Here is an 18,904-nt window from a genome sequence, read left to right as displayed (position 1 = left end):
CTCATTGATATTGCTAACTGTGTTTTTTCTTTTCTTCAAAAGAAAGAGCTCTAACCACCTCTCTTTAGATTATTCATATAGCACTTAGCACAATTTTGTCAATAAACATCTCTATAGGTTTTAGACTCTACTCCATAGTGGGATAAGGCAAAGTTTGGTTTGAAGATCCCTGGGGATCGGGATGTGTTTGGGGAGCTGTAAGGTCAAAACTATTTTCATAATAATGTAAAATGTTATTAGTCTTTTTCTCTATATTGACATTTGGAATGATGGTGTGAAAGCAATGGTGGGTAAAACTGCTGGTACCTTAGCATGAATTGAGGCAGTGGCATCAAACTTCACTGCCACACACTTACAGTTAACAAAAAGTCAAGAATGCCCTTCATGAAGCAGGAAATAATATTAGTTATATTAAATATCTACCCTTGAACATGTGTCTTTACTATGGCAAATAGGGACACATAAGGTACTTCTGCTGCCCACCTTTTCAGTGGTTGTCTCGAGGAGGCATTTGTGCATTGGTTTGAGTTGCAAGCTGAATTAACTGCCCTTTTTTTTCTCCCACAGTTGTTTTTTACTTGAAAAAACAATTCGCAGACAAACTATGGTTATTTAGGCTTGCACATTTGGCAGAAATTACCTTGAAAACCAATGGCATGAGCTCATCCCTTCAGGAATGGAATTGACAATATTTCTTGCTCATGGTAGACTTTGAGGTTCAAATAAAATTTAGAATTTGGGGAAACTTTTATCTACCACATGAGCTTGACCGCTTTATCATACCTACAGACTTTTCTGAAGTGTTGGGTAGTGATATTACCAAACTTGATTTTTGGATATTGTACAATGAAATGTATCAGCATTTGAAAAGTCTGCATAATTTTCTAAATAATGAATGCATGATGATTTAAAATCATCCATGGATAAAATATTCATCTAATGTTTAAGATAGAACAATAGGTTTTAATATAACAGTACAAAAAGTTCATTGATTGACATTGTTTCATGTTCACATTGCAACTGAACTTTAAGAAATTGCTATTTATGGACTTTTGGTGTAACATCAAAGAATACCACAATTACTTCAAGAAGTTATTCAATGCCCTAGCTCAGTGGTCGGCAAACTGCGGCTCGCGAGCCACATGAGGCTCTTTGGCCCCTTGAGTGTGGCTCTTCCACAAAATACCACGTGCGGGCGCGCGCGTACAGTGCGATTGAAACTTCGTGGCCCATGCGCAGAAGTCAGTATTTTGTGGAAGAGCCACACTCAAGGGGCCAAAGAGCCTCATGTGGCTCGCGAGCCGCAGTTTGCCGACCACTGCGCTGGTTTGGCTCAGTGGATAGAGTGTTGGCCTGAAGACTGAAGGGTCCCAGGTTTGATTCCGGTCAAGGGCACGTGCCCAGGTTGTGGGCTCAATCCCCAGTGTGGGGCATGCAAGTGGCAACCAATCAATGATTCTCCCTCATCATTGATTTTTCTATCTCTCTCCCTCTCCCTTCCTCTCTGAAATCAATCTATATATATATATATATATATATATATATATATATATATATATATATATATTAAAAAAGAAGATATTCAATGCTTTTTCTTCACAACAAAGATAGCATCATATGAAACAGACAGAATGCAGAAGCAGCTACAAGAATCCAGTTGGCTTCTAGTAAGCGAAATATTAAAGAGATAAGTGAAAATGAAGAGAATACATTCTTCTTACTATTTTTCTTGGTCTTAAAAACCATGGCTATTTTTCATAAAAACTGTACGTTAATGGTTAACAAGTTTATCATTGTTATTTAAAAATTAATTATTAAATAAACACTTAAAGTTTTATCAGTCTAATTGTTAACATGGTAAAAATTCATAAATATAGCCTACATAGGCAAAAGCTCTTTGAGGTCCCTGATAATTTTTAAGAGTTTCAAGGGAGGCTGAGACCAAAATGTTCGAGAACTGCTTGTATATAGTATAAGTAGACCAGACCTGGGCACCTTCCTACTATGAGATGGGTTTTATTAACAATTTTGTTGTCACAGTACTGATGGCTGTAAAAATTTCACAGATAACCCTCTCATGTTTTCCACCAGCCATCTTCCTCCTGAGAGGTCTGGAGCCCTCTTTTTACTGACTGTGATAAAGCTGTAAAATTGGACTAAGGGTTGTGGTCCATTCAGCCCTTGGCCTCTCATCCAGGTGGACGGAGGCAGCTGTCTTTTATGGCAGGTGAAACAAGGCTGTGAAAGATCGAATTCCAGCACACCCTGTGGCAGAAGAGAAGTTCAGTAACTGATAGTGAAATGCCGACAAGAACAGTTGTTCTCAGGCAGGAAGAGAGAACTTGTTTCTGGTTTTTTTTTGTTTTTTCCCCAGTGAGTCTGGCAACAGCTGGGCAATGATTTTAAACCTCCTAGGATTCTGACATTAAGCTTAAAAGTGATTTGCATAAACCAGCATTAGAAATGGAATCTCGAATGGCTGCCAACTTAGAGAACGGGAAGGAAATAGAGATCTATATTGTTCAAAAGCTAAGTCTTGGGAGGCTCTGGTACTCGGCAGCTGTCTAAACAGAACTAAACCTTTTGCTTCCCCTCTGTTAGACGGTGGGTTCTAGACAGGACCAAACTATCACATGATGATTTATAAAGACATGAAAATGAAGGCAAAAGATCTCATTTGGGGGTTCAAAAAAGCTATAAATTTTCCTTTCTTTATGGATGTGTATGGACACAAGACACGTGAAGGAGATGCAAGGTTAACTGGGAAGGGAAGTGGGGAGGGAAGAGTCAGTGTGAACATGACCTGTGTTTTGTCCCTTCCCTTCTCAGCATTCATTTTTTCTCTCATGGTCCCCTCCTTCCATCATTTCCCCATTCTTTCTTCTATTGAGACTAGGGCCCAGGAGCCTTTTCTGTTATGAAACACCAAGAAGCTATTTCTCCAGGTGCCTCTCCAGCCTCTGGGAAAGTGGGTAAGACAGGGAGGTCTGGGCCAAGTGGGTAAGACAGGGAGGATGCCCACCTGGGACTGTTTGACCTGTTATTCCTGTGTTCAACAGAAAAATCGAGAGGAATTTTATTGCTGCCAAATTCCATGACTGCATTTAATTTTAAAAAATGCTTTTTCTTTGCATCACACCTCTTTAACCACATACCTTCCTTTATAACCCATTTAGAGTAAGAAGACTCTTCTATTCTCTTGAAGTGCCTTGAGATAATCTCTAGGAGTGCAGATTGGGTTTTCTTGCCCTGATTGTATTACTATTAAATCAGTAACATGCTACATATACCTTTAATATATTTTACTGTCACATTTTTTAAATGATTGCAGCGAACTTTGAGTGATGACTTTGGTTATTGAAGTAGGGTGGAATTAATGATGGGGGCAAGAATTGGCAAGGTAAAAAAAAATAGTAATAATAATAATATAGCAAGTCCAGAATATGGGACTCTGAGCAGGCGCACACTATTGCAGCTGAGTACGGAATGGGAATGGGTGGAGCTGGGGGAGACCGAGTGATAATTGTTCCTAAGCCAGAGTGGAATTATGTGGAGTTGGCAGTTGGGTGAGAGTGGGTTGATGATCAGACCCCTAGGAGACTTGCACTCAGAAGTGGGTTTGATTTGTTCACTTGACCCCTTCCTGTTACTGAACTCAGGGGGATCACCACTATTCAAAAACAAGATGTGCTTGTCACAAGGCAGTTTTGTTTGCTTGCCCTTTTATTTACTAAACCTTTTGCATGAAAAGGAGATGGGGGATTCATATCCAAAGCTCTGCTTCCCCAAAGGGAGCTTTAGCCATTGCCCATATATACTGTTTGGTCGATTACATGTTGATTTCTTTGCAGTTGGCTATATTTATCCCTTGAGTTCCTAGAGGCCATCCTGTTTACAGCCGCATCTGCAAAATACTGCTAGCTACATTTTCCCATTTAGCAAGAATAGCATTTAGAACTGCCCAGACCGTGCGACCTTTGTCCTCTCTAGCATTGCCATTTGTAAATGAAAGAGACCCGCTTTGTATTTGGAAGCAAGTAAACAATAATTAGCAGCAGGTAGCTCTGACTGGTATTTTCTTAAACTGAAAGCGTCAGAATTGCCTTCACAAGGACCCATAGAGCTGCAAGAAGCTCTGTAACTCACGTTCCCTGTGCTTTGCTCCTTGGTTTTGCTTTGTTTGATATGCAGGGACATTTAGTGGGTCAGAATGGCATTGCCCCTAACCTGTGGAGTTTGGTGCTGGCATTGCATTTAATGCCACCGTTTAAACCATTTCACTGTGTGTGAAGGTCCATTCATTTACTCTACTGTGTACTTTCCAAACTCTTTATGAGGCATTTTCTTGAGATTTCTTACTCTCCTAAGGGCTGATGCAAAGTGTCTATTTTGGAATAGAACCAAAAATTGTTAAGAAGGTACTCTCTAGCTGTCTAACGTTGTGGCTCTACTACTTTTTAAAAGAGAAGTGTGCTATTTGAAGCATCACCACTTAATATAATTGTTTAAAAGTTCCCTTGGTGTTTTTGTTGCTTATTTTAAAAATATTGGCTCTATGACTGGTAACACCAACTTAAATGACCAACATTGCTAGACATAGCAGTTGAAGAAGACCTTTGCCCTCTTCAGAAATGCACTGAGACTACACCATACTTCCCACTGGGGAATGCAGTTCTTCACAAGAAAATCGCCAAAAATATAGGATGTTCTTGTTACATGGTTTGCTCCTTAGCTGAAGTCCTGCTATTTGATGGGCTGAGGAAGGTAGATAAAAGCTGGGGAAAGGTAGAGAGGAAAACTTAGCAGTTTCCACTGGCTGCTGTCAGCATAGAGCAGCAGTTCTCAACCTGTGGGTCGCGACCCTTTCACAGGGGTCGCCTAAGACCATCAGAAAACACATATATAATTACATATTGTTTTGTGATTAATCACTATGCTTTAATTATGTTCAATTTGTACAATGAAATTGGGGGTCACCACAACATGAGGAACTGTATTAAAGGGTCGCGGCATTAGGAAGGTTGAGAACCACTGGCGTAGAGTGACACAACTATTGCTTTAACAGTGATTTTTCTCATTGTTCATTTCATTTTTGACAGCAGAAAAAGTGTCAAAAACATAAATCAAATTGGCTCCCACTTCGGAAGTGTATGTGTAACCTCTCAGATGGCTTCTGGAATTCGTTTCAAATTTTTTTCTTGTCAGTAGTTTTGCTCATTGGTGTTGAAAATTATTGGTCAACAGTATTTTATTGATAAATGTGACTTCTTTCAGTTCTATGACTTCTCTGGAAACAAGAAAATCAGAAGATCTGACTGCTAGGGACCATACTCTTCCATGTCAAACATCACTTGGAGCTGGATAGAGCTGTTTCCTTCAGGCATTGGATTTCTTCTATGGCTGAACACTGCTTTGCTCCCTCATGTTATCTTCATGGCCCCTGTAGGACTATGAATTTGCGATTCAGATTTAAAAAGTTCTTTGTAGATGAGTGACTCTGAGTTCTATTCTATAGCTCCAGTCCCCTGCATCTTCTTATTTCATCTGTGCATTGCATCTATGCATTTTTTCTGCCCAGAAGTCTCACTGACACCCAGTTTGTTTTTTCATCATTTCCTTTTTTGCCTTCTCTTCCCAGTTTCACTGCCATCTTCTTTGATCTCTCAAAGTTGAATTGCTACTGAACCTTTCTCTTTTGCTTCCATATCTAACAGCTACCAAGTTTACTTCTTCCTTTTTTCCTTTTTTAAAGTATATTTTTATCGATTTCAGAGAGGAAGGGAGAGGGAGAGATAGAAACATCAGTGATAAGAGAGAATCATGGATTGGCTGCTTCCTGCTCTACCCACGCTGGGGATTGAGCCCATAACCCAGGTAAGTTCCCTGACCAGGGAATCGAACCGTGACCTCCTTTGTTCATAAGTTGATGCTCAACCACTGAGCCACACCGGCCAGGCTTTACTTCTGCTTTCTTGACTGTGCTCTCTCCAGTCCACATTTCCCTACATTCTGACTTTACGTTCACCTACCATCCCAGTGCAGGTGCAGTCAGTCCAGATAGATGAGGCACCAGCCTTGCAGTAGCTTGCCTTATTTCTAGTTTCTGCTTCCAACTATTTGCAGGCAGGGACAAGAAAAGGCTTAATTAAGCAAATTATGTTTTTCTTTTTGTCATTATTTTTCTTTCAAAAAGTTGCTGTGAGCCTGGCTGGTGTGGCTCAGTGGTTGAACGTCGACCTATGAACCAAGAGGTCAGTGTTCGATTCCCGGTTAGGGCACATGCCTGGGTTGTGGACTCGATCCCCAGTGTGGGGCGTGTAGGAGACAGCCAATCGATGATTCTCTCTCATCATTGATATTTCTCTCTCTCTCTCTCTCTCTCTCTCTCTCTCTCTCTCTCTCTCTCTCCCTCCCTCCCTCCCTCCCTCCTCCTCCCTTCCTACTTCCCTCCTTCCTTCTCTGAAATCAATAAAAATATATTTAAAAACAAAACAAAATGTTGCTCTGATTTCCCATCTGTCTTTATCCCAAATGGGACTCACTTTTCTCTTTTCCCCAGGCCTCACCAGTTGCCTGTACATACCCATTCTTACAAACTCAAGTTGCTCTTCCTTGACTTGGGTTCATCTGCATCTCCTGTACTCAGTCTGATGGTTCTGTTATAAGCGCCTCTCACCGACATCAGGGAGGTGTTACCGGACATCCCTGAGTCAGTGGGAGAGGGCTATTCCCAACTTCGATCCTTGTCTTCTCATATAAATGAATTTATATGAGAGACCTTGACTTCATTGTGGAAAGCCAGTTTATTAAAGCAATTAAAGCATGCACCTTTATTGAAAAACAACACAAGCAAACCTTATGAAGCACAGACAGGCTCTCAGCTACTCTGAAGAGCAGGTTGGGTAGGGGTCTGAGATGTTATATGCCCTCCTGTCTGTAGGTCTCAAAATTCCTCTGTTGACTATTTTGGTACAGATTCATTCTAAGGTCTCTTTTTTAAATTTGTTGTGGCCTTCCCAGAATTCATGAGAAGCACCTGGCAACTTTATCTTGCCAAGCCTTGAGACTGCTGGCTTCTCTGCTTAAGGACTAAAACTGCCCTTTTTTTCTTTTCCCCCTTTCCCCTCCCTTTCTTCATTCTCTCATTAGTGAAGTTTTGTTTGTTTTTTAACCAAATTTGCTCTCTTGTTCTTGGCTGGGGAAGATAATGGCTTGTTAGTTACAAGCTGGCTGCAAATTGCCCACACTGTTGGGCCTTGTTTTAACTTTCCTGTCTCAGTTTCCCTATTCTTCCTGCCCTGGAGTCCTGTAACCATTTCCTAACATGGGTCTGCTTGGATTACTGTGACTACATGTGATAATAAATGTGAAATGCCTGGCACTCGGTAATCAATCAGCCGGTTTCTCCAAGAACATTTCCAACCACAGCACATGCCCACGCACTTGAATGACGCAATCCTTGAAGGAGAGGACTTGGTTTTGCTCATCTGTGTATGCTGATGCTTTATAGAGTGCCTGGCACAGATTAAATATTCAAAAACATTTGTTGAAAAATAAAGACAGAGTGTGATCATGAATGACAGAGATCGATTATTGTTATCATTTTACAAATCTTTGCCATCATAACATGAGCAGAAATATGTATAGTGGTAACGGACACTTCTCAACCAGGTGTATTTGTCTTCGAGTGACTGTAGGCTCTTGATAATCTTCTAGAGATGGTGACAAGAAGTGTGAGGATTTTTTCATTATTTTGTATTCTTTGGCTTTTTTTTTTTTTTTTTGCCTTCTATTGCTCTGTCATCCTCTTAGGAATATATAATATATTCATCATAGTTGCATATAAATAATATGCAAATGAGTACTCATGACACTTATGGTTAGTTTTTTTATACTTTATTTTAGGAATTTGGGTCATAGGAGGCTCTTCATTTCTCAGTGTTTCCATTTTCTTAGTTTCCAGTTGGGAAACTAAGAAACATCGTCATTGGTGATTGCTGAGAGCCTTCTCCAAACTCATTTTATTTTAAAATATTTCTGCCACCATCACCACCAGCATCACCATCACCAATAAAATTGAAATTAGATCTCATTCAGATAAATTTTTCCCAAGAATTTGCCTTGGTGTTTGTCTCCCATGTCAATTGTTCACAAACATGTTTTGCTTTGAAAAGGCAAAGTGCCAGAATAAGCAATATTGCATTCAGTATGTAAATGTAAGTTTTCTAGAACTAGGGTTGTGCTGGAGGATGAAATTAATTGTGACAGTTCAGGAGGAATTCTGCAGAAAAAGAAAATTAACATGTTAGGCCTTCAGTGGCTGTCTTCCCTGATGCATATAACGTTAGGCAAAATGAAATCTCCATGTGCCCAAGGTCAGTGGAGGAATGTTTATTGAGTCCATAGGAATTTGAGCAGGACATGTCTCTAAGGGTTTATGACAGTCTATTTTCTTTTCTCTGTGTGGGCATGAATTGATCCATTATCATCTAAATTAGAAGTCACGATGATGGTTCCTCTTGGTTCTCTTTATTAGTTATCTTTTGTTTATTTAAGAAACTTTTACAGAAAATGTGTTGCTTATTCTGAAATTACTGTTATTTGTCAGACCAGAATGGACTATAACATTGTACTTGTGCAAATATTTATATATACATAAAAGGGGGAAGATTTGATATAGTGTGAGACCAGATCTAACTTAACTTGTTTCTTTGATTCTGGGAAATAGGCTCAATAAGACAACCTGTTATTGCCCCAACGTTGGATTTCCTTTTGAATAGTTTCTGCAATGATCATGCAGAAAAGTTATTTTTATAAATTCACTTTTTTTTTCTTTCCTTCCAAGGAAACCAACATGTCTGACAAAAGTGACTTAAAAGCTGAGCTAGAGCGCAAAAAACAGCGCTTGGCACAGATAAGAGAAGAGAAGAAACGGAAGGAAGAGGAGAGGAAAAAGAAAGAGGTAACTACTGGGTGTCGGGGTGTTCGGTGCGGGAAGGAAAATGACTTAATTCTGAGGGGTGGGTCATACTGATGAACAGGACCCTCTAAAAACACCCTTTATAATACTTGATATGAAGTGTAGAAATAGCCCACACCTTGTACAGAAATCAGGTGCTAAAGATGTTTTGAGTACTTTCCCATGAAGGAAACTTTGTATAGCATATGCTTGTGTGTATAGAAACCAGAGCTTCTTCCTTACTTAAAAGTTTTTCTTTAGAGAAAAAGAGAATGTATTTTGATGCCTCATGATCTAAGTAAGTGTTGTTTCATACTCTAAGGCAGGGGTGGGGAACCTTTTTTTCTGCCAACGGCCAGTTGGATATTTATAACAACATTCGAGGGCCATATAAAATTATCAGCTTCACATTTAGCCTGCTGTATTTGGTCAAACATTTAATTAACTCACCCCTAATGCCTTGGCAGAGCCAGACCAAATGATTTCGCAGGCCTTATACGGCCGGGCCCATGGCCAGACATCCCCCACCCCTGTAAAAGGCTTGGGAGACCAAGGTAACAGATTATAACAATTATTTTCCGACAAAGTAAAACATAATTGCAGTTGCACATTAGTTTTCTGGCATCTTGCGTTTCTCCATTCCATTCCACTGTGATTGATGCCATAGTTTATTTGTCCTTGACAGTGTGCATAATGATTTTCCTTTGGAGATCTTTGCTGTTTTACATGCAGTCTTTGAGTGACGTGGAGGTGAGAATTGACAGGGAATGGCTATTCATTTACACGCAAAGCGAAAAAAAGCATTAAGTTATTATGCTTCCTTTCCCTCACATGCCAACGTTCACTGTAGTTTTAAAGCACCTGTTTTCCTTGACTAATAACCGGTTTCCTTTTAAACTGACATTCTAATATCCAACTTGAATTTCACAGAATTACCACAAAGTGCGGTGTGATATGGGAAATCTGGTTCCGAATTGTACTGTCTGCTTCATCTTTGTCAGTTTAGACTGATGGAAACAGGCCACCCTTTCTGTTTCGGCACCAAGCAGCTTTGCCTGCTGGAGATTTGGCTTGTTGCACAGCAGGCAGAGCCTGGGAGGTTGGGGATGACAGGTGTGGGAGTGTGGAACACCTGGTTCGTAGGTGATCCTGGGCCTCTGCCTAGTTCTGGAGTTAAAGTCACAAAGTCTTAGTGTCCTCATTTCCCAATGGGGAGGGTGGTTTACACCCATGACTCCCCTGGTAATACAGAGTCATGGTTTTCCATCTCAGAGTTTTTTATTTATTTTTTTATTTTATTTTATTTTTAATATATTTTATTGATTTTTTACAGAGAGGAAGGGAGAGAGATAGAGAGTTAGAAACATCGATGAGAGAGAAACATTGATCAGCTGCCTCCTGCACATCTCCTACTGGGGATATGCCCGCAACCCAGGTACATGCCCTTGACCGGAATCGAACCTGGGACCTCTCAGTCCGCAGGCCGACGCTCTATCCACTGAGCCAAACCGGTTTCGGCAATCTCAGAGTTTTTAATTTGAAAGATCCAAGTGGGGCCAGATTTGGGGATTCACTTGGACTACGTCATCTTAAAGGTTGGCCTGGCTATGCATCTTGTCCCCCCACAACTCAGCCCCCCCCCCCCCCCGCTCACCCCACCCCCCTCCCCCGCCAAAAGCGCTTTTCTCAGTTCAGTCTAAGCACATTTTTAGACTGGGAAGACTTGGCTTGTCTGAGCAGCCAGTGCTGTAAGACGAAAGACAGTAAACTCAGGGGTTATGCACAGAAACTTCTGAGTGGATCCTGCTGGGAGCCTGGCTCTCCCTTCACAGCTCGGCCTTGAGCGGGTGTGGGACGCTCTGAAATGGTTTCCTCTGTGAAATGGAGAGAAGAGTGGTGCCTTTCTCACGTGTTCTGTGAGGACCCGGGAGACACTAGAACAGGGAAAGACAGAGCTGTTATTCTGCTCCTGAGATCAGCTGCCAGAGGAGGAGCAGGCAGTCCCGTGGATGGGCTGCGTACATTTATTAGGATCGCCGTTGGTGAATCAGTTTCTGAAAACGCCCCCATTATTGGAAAGGTCTTATAATTCAAGGCCACTCGTCTCCTGGGATTGTAGCATTTTGTTGCTGAAAGAAACCTGGAAGTAATCTATTCTAATCCCTCTTTTTCAGATGCTCTTAAATCCTGGAGGCCTGAGCCTTCTCGGTAGCCACCCTCTATCTCTAGTCTCAGGCCTACCCCCCTTTCAGGCAGTTGTCCAAAGCAGAAATATGGGGTAATTCTTTCACCACTCCCTTCCCCAATTTACTACAATGATCATCAGGGCCTGGACAGGCACACCATTTTTCACCCCGATTTTCCTTCTCCCTAAAGCCCACATTACAGACAAGCTTAGCTACTTAACACATCCCCTGTGAGCTCTGCTCCCGCTTGACTGGGCTCTGTGAATGTTCTCCTCCCTCCGCTGTTACTGTTCTACTTCTCTCAATTGTCCTTCCCCCTGGTTGTTAACTCCATGTCTTTCAGTTCTCAAATGCCACTTCCTCCAGGAAGTCTTCTGGGATGCCTTTCTGCCGCCATGACTAACTTAGTCCTGCACCCCATCCTCAACCTTATCAAACTGTTTAGCACAGAGCATTAGATTTGCCTCCTCACTTGTCTTTCTCTTCTAGTAGAGTGTGAACTTTTGAGAACAGGGCTGGACGTTTTTCATCACTGAGTCAATATCTAGCATAGGTCTTGTCCCTAGCAGTAGGCCTTCAGTTAAAGGTTATGCAGGGGTGGGCAAAAGTAGGCTTACAGCTTTAAGTACACTGTAAATAAAGATTTTTTTAAAAAGTTTCTTCTTTTTTTAAAAATCTTTATTGTTGAAAGTATTACATAGGTCCTCCTTTTCCCCCCATTAACTTCTTCCAGCCCACTCCAGTCCCCACCCCCAGGCCCTCATCAGCTCATTGTCTGTGTCCATGGGTTATGCATATATGCATACAAGTTCATTGGTTGATCTTCCCACCCAAGAGTTTATTCTTGTATTATTATTTATTAACTACTGTATTATTGATTTGTATTACAGCTGTATGAGTGAATGAATGAATACATTCACCAGTTAGGGCAGACCTAAGATGCTGGTCACTGACATCCTTTCCATGTATCTGGGATTATTTCCTGCAAATTTCCTTGCATACTTCTGACCCTGAGTCTGTGGGATGCTCTAGTCAAATGGCTACTCTCATTGACTCCTGGAGATTTTCTAGTTTGTATGCTGTTTATAAAGAGTTAGAAATAGCCTTAAGCTTATAGGTTTGCTGTTTAACTTTCTTTAGGCTCATATTGTAAATAAAACAAATTCGGAATAAAAAGGAAACAAAGTGATCTTTGATATTACTCTGCCTAACTATTTTTGCCATGACTGAAAACTAGTGTGTGTTAGGACCACCCAGGTTGATTGTCGTCTCCACAGAATCCAGAAAACTGTGTACATGTATAAAATTACCACTCCCCACTCCTTTGCATGTCAACTGCTTTCTTGGTTGTGGTATTATGGATGAAACCTGATTTTAAAATAAATATAGTGGCCACCATTTAAGACACAGACCCAATTTCATGAAAAATTGGCCTCAGTGCGATGAGGTGTGCTTAATGGGGCCACCCTGAAGTTTCGTCCTGTCCTTGGCCTTCTGCCGAATTGCCGCAGGGTAGGATGGACAGGGGTTTCCTGCCTGTCCTCGCTTGTTCCACTAATAACCTCAGAGCTGTCTTTGGAGGAGTGACTGATAATTCTCAGCTGATCATTTTTCTTTGTTTGATTATTCCCTCTGGACCTCAGCTGTAATAACCCTTCACAAACAGAAATGTCATTCCCTGGGGAAGGCACCTTCAGCATATTTTTAATTACCAGTACTGTGAAATCACTCTTCATTAAGTCATTAAAACACATTAGGATTCTGTAGTATTTACAAGGGAAAAAATAGGAAGTTTCATGATTAGGGTACTTGGTGTAACTATCTGAGATGAAGTAAAATTTTGTTTAGTTTAAGGTGCTAATTGATAACATACAGAATCTGCCTTTATTTTCAACTAGACACCCAATGCATGAAATTCGTGCAAGGGTCTCAGCCCTCACAGCGACGGTGACTTGCCTCAGCCCTCGCAGCCCCAGCTTCGTCTGGAAGGTCGTTCGGCTGTCCAGTCTAATTAGAATATTATGCTTTTATTATTATAGATTAGTCCCAGTAACCTAATTTTACATTTTTCATGATCAACTTTAAACATTGATACCTTTCCTACGCTTCTGTTTTGTCTAGATGGACATTTGTCCTTATTTATATATTTCATTATATTCTTTGTTTCCTTAGGAATTAAGAAAGGCGTGCTCTGGCTGTTGTGGCTCAGACGGTTGGATGTCATTCCATGAACAGAAAGGTTGCCAGTAGATTCCTGGCCAGGATACATGCCTGGGTTGTAGGCTTGATTTCTGGTAGGGGCATGCAGGAGGCAGCTGATTCATGTTTTGCTCTCACATTGATGTTTCTCTCTCTCTTTCTCCCCTTAGCTCTCTTTAAAAATAAATTTTAAAATCTTTTTTAAAAAGGTGGAAGGCAAGGTATGAGTTTTAGAGACAACTTGTATTTGGCAGTGAAATTTTGGAGGAGGAATTCAGGAGTACTTTTTTTGCACAATGCATGCATGTTGACATGTGATTTACCTGCTAGTATGTTTCTTTAATGCTTATGATTAACATTAAAATAAATGAAAAAGAAAGAGATCCTGTGCCTTTCTGCATAGGACATACATGACAGAAAATTATAGGTAATATGTCCTAAGTTTATCTGTTCATGCTATATAAGCTGCATTAGAACTTCTCTGTTGTCCTTTAATGAGTTTTTGTTGAAAGAATGAGAAAAGGTTAATGATTTCTTGTTTTTGATCTTAGAATATAGAAATGGCTTTGTTATGAGCATGAGGTCACTGAAAGTTTAGGTGACTAAACTTTCAACAGTGGTGTTGTAAAGGGCTTTCTGAAGGGGGTACAGTTGTAAAACATTCTATAGCTATAGAATAACATTTTCCAAGGTCAGATATTCATTCATTCATTCAACACACTTTTTTACTGAGCATCTACTATGTGTCAGGCCCTGATCTAGATGTGAGGCTATAGTTGTGAACAAAAGAAACACGTATCTGCTCTCAATAAAGCTGATGGTCCAGCTATGGCTTACCTCTTTACTGTAAAACCGGTTATACAATTCCATATTGGCTTCCTAAGATGAATTTTATTTTAGTTTTTTCGTTTGCATTTCAGTAGCTGCTATGGTAATTCCCTTTCTTTTCATTTCCTCCCTTTTCCTTCCACCCTTCTTTTAACTTTGTGATATGTGAATGTTGATACAGACCCTCACTCTGCAAGGTCCTTTTTATCATCTTAGTTCTTCCTTTGCCTCTGCTGTACGCGTAAACTTAGAACTTTCTTCAGTAGTTTAAATGTTAAAATCAGAAAAGAAGGTGAACTGTGTTATCTTCACTGATAGCGATTAAACTGCCATTTTGAAATTTTGGGTCCCCCGAGACTGCCGAAAATCCTCTTGTACTTCTCATTAGCCCTTATCCACCCCTATAAAGGCTGTTTTTCCTCTAATGACAAGTAGACTTCAAATTTATGAGTGCGCTTTAAGCCAGAGGCAAAGAATAACAGTGTTGAGCTCAGCACTATGTGCAAAGATACATTTTGCTCATAATCAGGGTATAGGTTACCGACTGGGAGTAAGTCAAAAGTGCGTGAACTCTCTGCTTTAGATGCCAGGATGTAAATTATGGTTCACTGCTTCAAAATGTGCTCTGCACTCCTGGAGGAGGTAATGTACCTGTTAGGGTGCCCGGCTTGCCCCTGGGGAGAAAGGGGGTCTGATAACTGCATCATTGGTTTTTGACAAACTTTAGGACCGCCTCACTTCTCCTAACTCACAAAGCTTTGTCGGGAGGTAGCTGCTCACCAAACAGGAAGTTATCCCATTTCAGGTGAGGGGCAAGTGCTTTGTCTTAAGGAGTAACCGTGTTATGAAAAAGAAAAAAAAAAAGACCTCAATGTTTAAATTCCCCCAGAACCCTGCCACTGACCTTCTTTAACCTGTGTTTTGACTTGTCACTATCCTGTCAAATACATACTGGGCACAGGGTCTGACCATAAGCAGCTCATACAAGATATAATTTTTAGACAGGATTTGGCAAAGAAAGTCCTCCTGAGTGATTTTTTGTACTATATTTTTCTACACCACATTTTTTTCTCCTGAGTTAATATGTATAACGGAAGCCGATTCAAGTCAAAAGTACCAACTAGCAAGACTTCCATGCATATTGTTTACATGCCTTAAAAACATTTTAGCCCGGCTTGTTGTAAATCATGGTAAACTTAGATTGCTGGTACAGATAGTGCATTTTACAGTGACTAATTTTATTATCATATTATCATAGCTAATTTTATTTCTAACCAGATCCCAATAATTCCTTGTTTGCATAATTTCAAACGTGGTGGTGGTGGTGGTGGTGGTGGTGGTGGTGGTGTGAGTACAAACACATAACCATCAGGAACTGATAGTATGTTGTCCCAGAAGGGACAAGGAGGTTAGCAGTATTAAATGGAGCAGTTACAGGCTCTTTTCATCCTTCATACACATGATTATGTCTATTTAGGGTTTTTGCCTGGTCGTCACTGCCATGCCTTTACCCTTTCAGTGTCAGCCAGGAGGAGCACACAGGCAGTTCTGTCACTAACTTTTCTTGCTGGCGTCTGCTTTTTAAAGGCCGATATGCAGCAGAAGAAAGAACCTGTTCAGGACGACTCAGACCTGGACCGCAAGCGCCGAGAGACCGAGGCTTTGCTTCAGAGCATCGGCATATCCCCGGAGCCCCCGCTAGGTACTTGGAAGTGCTCTGCGTTCCTGTTTCTTTAAATTTGACTTGCATGGCATATACCATGTCCAGCATTTACTATTCTTTTACGTCCTTTGTTTTTTAGTCTTTAAGAAATTCAGCAGCTGGTTTATGCTTCAGACGTATTTATTTTTGGAATTGAGGCTGGAAGGCGATGGGAGGACGGGTTGTAGAGTTGTTCACAATTTGCTGCTTAATGACTGATTATGTGGCCAACTGTCTCCACGGTGTTAGATTACTTTATATTTGTTAAATGAATTGCCACAATGTGGTAAATACAAGAAATCTTGGAATTTTTGTCTTAAATTGCTCTTCATTTCCATTGCTGAATTCCAACCTCTCAAATCTGGTAAATCTGGTTATGCGTTTCATAACCACAGGCCTAGTTATGCCGTGATGAAACAGAATGCTCAGTGGGAAATTTGAAGGAAAATTTAAAATTGTGGCAGATTATCAGCTAACTAACAAGTTTAAATGTATTTGACTCTATTGTATAACTTAGTTTTATTGCTAATTGGCATTTTCGCTGTAATACCCCTCCTCCAACTCATCCATTCCTAATTAATTGTCCATGATCTCATTTTATCACTTGGGGTTGGATATTGAACTATTTGTTTTATTTGTGTTGAAGGTAACCTGTACATACTGTGTTTATTCTGTCACTTAACTATATATTTCTTATGGGATAAGTTATTTTGAATTTTTCTTTATCCATTTGCTTTCTTTACATTTCAGAGTAATTTTAGGGTGTCTGTAAAACTATATAATATCCAATGTAGTTTTAAAAAACTCTTACAATAATACATATAAATAAATACAATATCAGGTCGCTTTTTAAAAATGGTCTGTTTCCTTTGAATTTTATATTAAAATAAGTTTTTATTGATTTCCATAGTTACTCAAACTAAGAACAAAAATTATCCCATGCGCAATACAATAACAAGTATTTATATCCATGTAGATAAAAAAAGAGCAGTATTCAATAAGCCTACAAGTTATTAAATGTTGCTGAATATAATTTAATATGTACACACAAAACTAAAACACCATGAGAAAGCATATTATAGTCAACCTCAATTTGTGTAGGTAAAGTCATATCTAACAATGATTATAATAAGCCCCAATAAGATGTTGATTATTTTGTTGAGCTTCTTATGGTGTGGAAGACATAATCTGTGGGATATTTGACTAATGGACTTTCTTTGAGGAGGTTGACAAACTTTCTTCTATTCAGTTGACATGTGATAAAAATTAGATGCTTTGTAATCAATTATATTTTCTCCTTAAAATAGCTTTGGAAAGTTTGCTGCAATGTGAATGAACACTGGTTAAACACAATAGTAATATGTTCTATTCTTCCCTACCCCACATAAAGCCAGTAAATAAACTTTAAGGATAAAACAGTTAAATATCCCTAAACCATAACCAAACTGAACTATCCCTGCATCCCAACCAACAGGCCTTGGCATCCGTGGACCCCATTTTGAGTTTTCATTCATCTCCCTGACTTACCCTCTGACTTACTGTGAGGATAATCAGTGAATTAATTGTGGGACCACATGAAAATTCCTAATTTCTTGACAGATCTGCCATTGTGTTATAGGATTTGGACAAAATAGTTAAACCCTTTCCCCTATTGAATAAATAAAAGGAAATTGCACATGATTGAAGCCAAATGGGAATCTGCACTGAGGGACTGAAGTTTTTTTCTGCCCATCTGGCTTCTTTGGCATGTGTGAGATTGAGAACCCGTTAAATTTGCCTGGCCTGGAGCCACCGTGGCTATTTGGTGCAGCTTATATCTGATGGACATTTGGCTCATATTGGAAGGGTAGAGGGGAAAAAAAATACATTTGCATGTTCTTTAGCTTTCTGCTTGTGTTATCCTTGCTCTCAGACTCAGCTCTCACTGTCCTTGACCTTTGAACTTGTGTCTCCTGTTTTCAGAATGGCAGTTTGCTTGTGTGCTCATGGCAGTGCCATCGAGAGCTGCCAGAGGCAAGCAACACAAGTCCCAAACACAGTAAACAGTACAAGGGGATGAAACTATTAATTAAATGTAAAAATAAAGCTTCGTGACATGTTTCTTTGTTTTGAAAGAGATTTTTAAATTACCAGGTTCAGCATTTACCCTTCCTTCCTCACTTTGCTTTTCTTAGCAAATGCAGTTTATAGCCCACGGACGATAGATTTCCCTCCAAATGCAGACATACGACAGAATTTACTGACCCTTCTTGACCACTTAAATCAGTGGTTCTCAACCTCCTGGCCCTTTAAATACAGTTCCTCATGTTGTGACCCAACCATAAAATTATTTTTGTTGCTACTTCATAACTGTAATGTTGCTATTGTTATGAATCATATTGTAAATATCTGATACGCAGGATGGTCTTAGGCGACCCCTGTGAAAGGGTCGTTTGACCGCCAAAGGGGTCGCGACCCACAGGTTGAGAACCGCTGACTTAAATGATCCAGAATCACTTATTTCATCATCTGTTAAAGTTTTACAGACACTCCACTTTATTTTTTAATAGGTCACATCTATACTAACAAAATAAAGTGGAGAATTAGAATTATCTGGATAGTTCATACTAGAGAGATCTTTGACTTGAATTATCTGGATAACTATTTTGATTCTCCATTTTACTTTGTTAAGGTGGACATGGCCTTAGAATCCCCAAGTTAATTCTGTCTAAATTCATTTCAAATTTTCATTTCCAAAATATAAAAAATTCACTTGACTTTCTTCCTTTTCTTTCCTTTTTTTGTTTTGTTTTCCATACCCCATCTCAATTTCTCCTGGCCATACAACCACTTTAATTTGGGTCCATTTGTTTTGATTTGTCTGACACTGCTCTTCCCCAGTGCAGTCGCTGCATTTTTTAACATGGGATACCTGTTATTTTCATTATTTAGTCCCAACCCCTATGTCTCCCTCCTCGAAATCAGTGAGCACTCCCAGTGAAGCTGGAAGCCAAGACTCAGGCGACCTGGGACCATTAACAAGGTAAGAAT

General features: G+C 40.0%; 1 protein-coding gene across 5 annotated transcripts in view; it reads left to right on the top strand.

Moving 5' to 3' along the window:
• DYNC1I1 (dynein cytoplasmic 1 intermediate chain 1) overlaps positions 1 to 18,904 on the top strand; it is a 277,989-nt gene that overhangs the window by 23,950 nt on the left and 235,135 nt on the right. For 3 of the 5 annotated variants that reach the window (XM_036328105.1, XM_036328107.1, XM_036328104.1), the window contains exons 2-4: positions 8,846 to 8,962; positions 15,760 to 15,874; positions 18,755 to 18,896. In XM_036328105.1, the coding sequence (XP_036183998.1) occupies positions 8,855 to 8,962; positions 15,760 to 15,874; positions 18,755 to 18,896 (365 nt within the window). In that variant the 5' untranslated portion in view covers positions 8,846 to 8,854. The remainder of the gene's footprint in view (positions 1 to 8,845; positions 8,963 to 15,759; positions 15,875 to 18,754; positions 18,897 to 18,904) is intronic. The other 2 variants (XM_036328108.1, XM_036328106.1) reach the window with 1 other exon arrangement.

The sequence above is a fragment of the Myotis myotis genome, unplaced genomic scaffold, assembly GCF_014108235.1.
Source record: "Myotis myotis isolate mMyoMyo1 unplaced genomic scaffold, mMyoMyo1.p scaffold_m19_p_11, whole genome shotgun sequence".
Lineage (NCBI taxonomy): Eukaryota > Metazoa > Chordata > Mammalia > Chiroptera > Vespertilionidae > Myotis > Myotis myotis.
Note: the sequence above shows the minus strand (reverse complement) of the source record. Positions and strands in the feature narration are given on the sequence as shown.